This window comes from Opisthorchis viverrini (genome assembly GCF_000715545.1).
Source record: "Opisthorchis viverrini unplaced genomic scaffold opera_v5_144, whole genome shotgun sequence".
In the NCBI taxonomy this organism is placed as follows: Eukaryota; Metazoa; Platyhelminthes; class Trematoda; order Opisthorchiida; family Opisthorchiidae; genus Opisthorchis; species Opisthorchis viverrini.
The window spans coordinates 1,200,299-1,207,223 of record NW_008751800.1 but is presented as its reverse complement, the minus strand read 5'-3'; the positions used below and the strand labels follow the sequence as shown (position 1 = coordinate 1,207,223).

Sequence of the window (6,925 nt, the reverse complement as noted above, 5' to 3'; positions counted from 1 at the left end):
GCTTGGTTAGCCACGGGAGTAATCCGGATGTAATCCGGACCTTCCGAAAAAATCCCTGGAAGAAGGTTGGGTGGGATGACAGCACACACGTAAGATTTCCTCCGTAAAGAAAAAGTGTAGCAAATCCAATTGCATTACCAGCCACAGACTGACTAACAAAACGACCGGCTGATGTCCGTTTTACTCAATCTGATTATAATGTTCAGGGAACACAATTGGTCAGGCCTTTTTCGGAAAAGTTTGGTAACAATCAGTAAATCTATCTCTGGCAGACGTTTCGCTCTTGACACGAAACCTTCGTCAGGCCAAGTGAGGTTACGGGATTGGTCAAAATTTAGGGCGTAAAGAGAACCAATCAGTTAAGTCAAGCTAAATCTCTGTTAGGTATCGAACGAGAGATTTTGTGTGTTAGAGTGGGTGACAAAGTGTTAGGCCGATGGGGTAACCTACATGAACTTGAGTCCAGCCTAAGATCTAGTTCGTCTGGTTTGGTCCACTTGATGGACCCTCTTGAACGTCGTTTGCGCTATCCGTCAGCCTATGTGGATGGGCTATTGCTACCATAGTTGTATAAGAGGGATTCTGTGAACTTTGGTCAGGTTGGGATTTCTACCCTCCCAGATTAGTAAGACCTTGTTTTTTAAGCTCTTGTACAGTTGAGTAGTCGGTTGAACGTTCTGTCATATTTAGAAGGGGTAAATGAGTATCATCGGTCGTTCACTAAAGGTTCCATAGCTGACTGATGCACTTATCCTAAAAAGCTTCCTTTACTTCATTCTGCACAACTGTGGTAGATGGTTGATAGATCTCTCGTTGGGCTTTGTTTCTCTGCAATCGGTCACAAACTCTTCGAACGTCCAAATCTATCTCATGGAAGCTGCATTCTGGAGAACTTCAAGCCAGATCTAGTGATTGCTGTGACCAAGGCCAATGACTAGACAAGCTTTTAGTTGGTTGATACTCTTTCCTTGTATGAAGCCCGATAGTAAATGTTTTTACTAAACCCTTTCTGTCTACAGATATCACTTCACGCCAACGGCCAATATAATTGATTGGATGGAAGGCTACCCGAACAAACAAAGGTAAGGTTAGTGGCCGACAAACTCAAAATTTGCATTCATTCCGTTCAAACAAGAAGAAGAAATGAAAGTCCATGCAAAAATGTGTCCAGCTATGCAAATCATGCTATTGGGAATTTAGGCTTTCAATAAGTAAGCAAAAGTTAGACGAAAGCGGATTTGGATAATACTTCAGACTCTGTTGCACCTCTCATTCCGGCCAAATGTTGCCGTGGTCCAGCACAAATATCTGCTCTGACTTCTAGCAGGCGAGGTCTAGGTTGGCTAGCTTGCATTAGTTCGTGACCTCGTATCTCCGATTCTGTACCATTTGCTCGGCGCAAAACTGTGGTTGCAATACGTGCAACACAGCGCTTTGGATGCACGCATCGATTCAGCAAATCTAGAAACCCCACATGTTTACCACGCACGGGATCAAAATTGACTTCAAGTGTTCGGCAGTCAGGTGGACAAAATTCACTTCGCGGATGGGTTGGCTCCAACAATCGAATCTGGCAGTTGCAAAAATTCTCGATTCGTTCCAGCCGTCTGTCTTTGCAATAAGTTGAAACCAGAGGATCGAATGATTTTGGTACATGGATGATTTGGCGTACCACACGACCCGCCGAAAGGCGCTGCGTGAAAGAGATGGGAAGTAATTATTGATTGGGTAAATTTGGGGAAGAGTATTCTAGCTTCCCATGTCAAATCCCTTTATCCTACCGAAATAAATCTAGCCATTGTGTGATATGACACTGAAAACTTCAGCTAATTTTTGAATTTTGTCCTTGGTGATTTTTGTTAGGTGGAGGTGACTTTTCAGTTAGTGGTTTCAGGCTCCGGGGATAGGGCGTGCTTCTAGACCGTTGTCCATAACTTGAAATTACTTGAGGAACCTGAGGACCCGCTGCAACAACTGTGGTGGCTCCAGCAAGTTTTCTCCGACATATTCGCAACTCTTCCTGCCCATGACCAGTACCAACGTTTGAGGTATCATTAGGAAAACCAGTCATCAACCTGGGTACATTAGCCAAGTTCGATGCAACGCCACTGGGACGAACATCAGATGAACATCCATGGGAAATTTGTCATGGGTTACCGTGCTTGGATAGCTAAGAAGCTCGAACACACGTCCGAAACGATTTTGGCAGTAAAACATAGAAACACTAGGAAGTAAGTCGTATTGGGAAAACAGTTGTTACAGTGCTTGTGTTCCAAGAAGTGAGCACTGCACTCTATCCAAGCAGCTCGCTTGGCAAACTTAATACAGCAGGTGAGATAACTATACAACTACATCTTTGGGCCTTTAATCCTGATAACAATGCTACTTATAAAAAAGTTTATTTACTTTCTGTGGAGAGTTACTCAGCGTGGAACGATCAGGTTTCATGGTGCTTGCGTTGAAATAAATCAACTTGAGGAACACGCAGAATATGGTGAGAAAAATGTGTAGCCATAAAAGGGTGACGAATCTAGTATGGGTGCATCCTATTGGTGGAGTCCACAATTCCCACCACATCACTAGCACCGTCACCAGAATCATGCTCACTATTGCCATCATCATCGACTGCAGCAAGGCAATAGCACCACCAAGTGCACAACTATTAGACAGCCTTAAGGAAAGATTATACCAATAAACAGTTGAAATAAACGGAAAAGCTGGGGACCTGGTGAAAACCCCATATCCTTAGAGAGGATGATCAAGTATAAGGTGCTTAGACCTTAGAACACCAATGAGATAAATACATTTGAGTACGATATCAGAGTAATCATCACCGTCATCAGAGTAATATGACAAATGGAACAGATCCGGGGTTCACAGTGTGGTTCATCATGGTGCAGTAGTGAGCGGTGCTATGGTATCACATCTCATCATCACATGGTCAGTTACCAGAGAACCAAAGAAGTAAAAGCCGTTAACAATGCGGTAATTTGCCCCTGCACTAGAATACAAATTGACCTCACTGAAATGCATATGGCCAGAAGAAATAAGTTTTCACGAAACACAGTGAGAAATCGTCAATATCATTTATTCGTTCAAGAAAGCAATACCGTCTGTCAGTGTTTGTTATTGGAATGATAACTTCTGCACTGTCAGTAATACCACGTAAATTGAAAGACAACCTTCTGGTACTGTTTTGCTAAATTGTGTGACGCTTCTAGTATATTGTCTTCTAACGGCCCAACACTGTCTTACCTAGACAAAACAGGTATGAATACTTCAGCTGATCAAGTTGAGCCATGATAATATTCGTAAGAGGTCCCGTAACAACCAACGATAAAAGACCAGTTTGGATACCCGTGAAAATAGATATGCCATCAAAAATGGCACTTATTCCATCTTGACAAAATAGCCAGGATATATTTTTCGCATCATCGCCAGAAAGATATTGGGCTAAAAATGGCGTGCTTAGCGATAGTTCTCCCATACTGCGAAGTCTCAAAGCGCTAATCAATACCCCAGATATTTTGCACAGAACGATAAATATTCAAGGACCAATGAAATCCTTCAGAAATACCTGAAAGTATGTTGTATCACCTGGAATGCGAACCCGAGCCAGAACGGTTTATTGATTCAGGGGGTTACATTTTATGTTAATTTAGTCAAAACTACACTCCTGGGACGATTCTATCAATGTGGTGAGAATAAAATTTGAGCAGTAAGACTATCGAAAAAGTTAAACTTTGGGAACAGTGGTTTTTCAGCCCATAGCCTGTTTCTGCTAAATCAGCAGAAACCGCGAAACTTACATGTACGCGTGAGAGAATTGCATGCACCAAGTGTGCGAACCTCGGTGGAAGTATATTTTCACACAGCAGTGCACCAACTTCGAATATGTAGAATCCCAATTCAAGTAAACGTAAGATAATCAGTGCCGGTTTGTCTCGGGTCACATCGAGTGTGCGTATGATGTCGTCACGCGCTTTCCAAAGATCTTTCTCGTAAGGACTATATTCGAGTGTGGGTATGAGCTCCTTCAGTATATGTGGAACCTGATCGACACGTTCTATGAATGGTTTACACGGTCTGAAATCCCGCTGGGCAATGCCCGATTGTATATCTCCGAGGTCTTTGCAGGCATCTTTCAGTAGTGCTCGTAGCTTTCCAATATAACTTCTGGATAAGTTGGTAATTTTTGAAGAATGGCACACATTTCTCTTGGTATCCTCTATGCCGTGCACCTTCATCGTTGTGTCTTTTTGGTTCACATCGCGCAAAGGTGGTTTGACGCTCCCAAGCGGGTAGTGAAGCTGCTCGGAATCATGAGAATGCTTTTGTCTTTCCTTCTTGTCTGAATATTCCACAATTTTTCTACTTGCTTGCTGTTTACTTTCCTCGTCTTTTGAAATTTTCTCTAGAATTTGCATTACTTCATGTGATCCTTTTCTTTCTGAGTGAGGCTCTAAGTCAAGATGCTGTATTACCTCATTCATGATTTGTAAACTCCCCCTTTCGGATTTCTCTGCATCTTGCTCCAGCTGTTTTTGCATTCCTCGTGACAACTCATTTCGCGGGTCTTCGAACACTTCTTCTGCTGAGTCTTGCTGCACTCCTAGTTTGTTCATCACTTCTAGGCCTCGCTCTTCTACTTGCAGTTCTTCCGGAGCTTCTTCTCGTTCGGAGTGTGGCTTTCGTAGATCTGGCTCTGGTTTCTTTAATAATTCGTCAGACATTTTTGGACGTTCTTGTACCATCGATATGACGTTCATAGACTCTTCTGTCCTTTCATAATTTTGCGGTTGCAGTGTTTGAAACACCTGCTGAAATTCCTCCACTGACTCCTGACGCGGCTCCTGCACATTTATCTCCCTTGAACCTTGCTCAAGGTCTTGCATTCCTTTTTGTAACATTTCCGGCTTTGTTTGCAGCTTCTCCATTTCTTGCCTAGAATTTTCTGAAGCTTCTTCAGATTTCTGCCCTAGTAATAGAACATCTGTTGGCTGCTTCGTACTTTGATCTGGTTCTCCTTGTAGTTGTTGTGATGAGCCGTGTCTTGAACCCTCCACGACTTCTTGCGGCGATTCTTGATGTATCGGTTGGTTTTGCGCCTGTTCCGTAATCTCCTCTTTCAGCTCATCTTGTTGCTCGTTCACACCTATTACTGACATTTGTAGTTCCTCTTCAGGATCCTCCAAACCTTGTTGTGACGTTTTTGAACTATTCTGTGGCAGAATTGTAATATGTGGCACCTCCTGTATTCCGGTTTGCTGATCTTCCTGTAGCGTCGCCGACAGCTGTTGACTTATATCCTCCAGCATCCCACGAGGAGATTTCTGTTCATTTGTACCGTTTGAATTTTGTTCCAGATCTGGCAACGGATACTGTGTTGCTTGCAGTTCGGGGTGTGGATCTGGCTGTCCGTAGTTTGGCTCTGGTGATGCTTCCTCTGAAAGCTGTGTGCTTCTCTTTTGCCTTATTAAAACACGCTTTGGCTCTCCTGTTTCTTGCTTAGCTTCTTCTTGTGTCCTGGTTGACAATTCTTCTCGTGAATACTGCACCATTTCTTGCTGCGTATTTTGTTGCTCTCGTGGTGATACTTCTTGTGGCGTGTATCGTGTCGGGTCATTGTGTATGGCCTGGTCACTCTGTTGTAGGTAGCTAACTTTGGTTGGATCATCGACTCCTAAAGGGTCATTTCTAGGGGACAATAATGTATCCGCCTGAACTGACGTCTCATTCGCCAAAGGTGGAATCACAGGACCAGCAGGATCAAGTTCTTGCGTTGGACTGTCCACTGTCCTTTCAGAATTTTCCGCCGCCTTTAAAATCTTGAGATGAGTGAGGAAACTGATACATGGTAGATAGTCGTTGTCTTTTTGACCTGGTAAACCCTCGAAGCACAGTTGGTGCTCGTCTGTTTCATCAACAAGGCACTGATTTACTCCTAAAAAAGTATTGCTTAGCATCCCGTAACTACGTACTACTTCAGATTCGACAATATTTCCATCCGGAGAAAGAGCTCGGAGTCTGGTGGTATACTTCACAGTACCTGTGTGAGCTGTTGCCTCAGGGTTCATAAGGTCCGCCGTAGGAACAAACGGTCTGGTTTCTCCGCTTAAGGGTGACAATTTGTCGTTATGAAGAACAGTACGACCATTTTTGGAAGTGCCACTTCGGTCAGCACTCATGATCTCTTGGCCATTCAGATTATTTTCCTGTTCAACATCAGATGCATTTGAATGTTCCTCTATTTCAAGCCATGTGTGCGCACAGGATCTTTCGGAAGCATCGAAATCTTCCATTGACAGAACAGAATAACGATGTTGGGTCAGATATCTGCTAATTTGCAATGACATGGGAATCTTGATGGTCGAATGCAACGTTTTACTTTTTTAAACTGACCTGTCGTAAAATCTTTAGCTCTTAATCTCTGGTCAGCGTGGTCAAAGCACCTATTGTTTATAATCTGGGCTATAAGGCCAGCTGGAGGTTTTGGATGCCTGCATTTAGTATTGATTTTATGGCCCTTTCAAACCAAATGAGTGAAACGCGATGTCACGTGATGAATGACAAAACTAGCACGCGGAGGTAAAAATTCCTATGAGAATTTGCCTCGGAAAAGGATTAGTGAATCACTGGACATCCCTAATCCATAGATGGTCGGACTAATGTCATCGTAAAAAGTGGCACTCGCACCTCCCCAAATTGGAAGAAGTATTAGACGCTACACTTATATCATTCTCTCTTTCGCGACCCTTATGCCATGAAACAATTTTTCTGCCTGATTGCACTAAGGGAAGAAACTGCTAGAATGGAGTTTCGCTCTCATCAGAGCTCATCAGCAAGGCTATGATCTGAACTCCGAACCGCTGTCATGTGACGAGGAAGTATCACCACAGCAATATATATATATATATATATATAT

General features: G+C 43.2%; 1 protein-coding gene across 1 annotated transcript in view; it reads right to left on the bottom strand.

The window, feature by feature from the left end:
* Positions 1–1,036: 1,036 nt before the first annotated feature.
* The window catches only part of T265_06736 (hypothetical protein), a gene marked incomplete at both ends in the record, with an annotated part of 25,952 nt that continues 20,063 nt past the window's right edge, over positions 1,037–6,925 (bottom strand). The window contains 2 exons of the mRNA XM_009172073.1: positions 1,037–1,693; positions 3,810–6,336. Coding sequence (XP_009170337.1) covers positions 1,223–1,693; positions 3,810–6,336 — 2,998 coding nt within the window. The remainder of the gene's footprint in view (positions 1,694–3,809; positions 6,337–6,925) is intronic.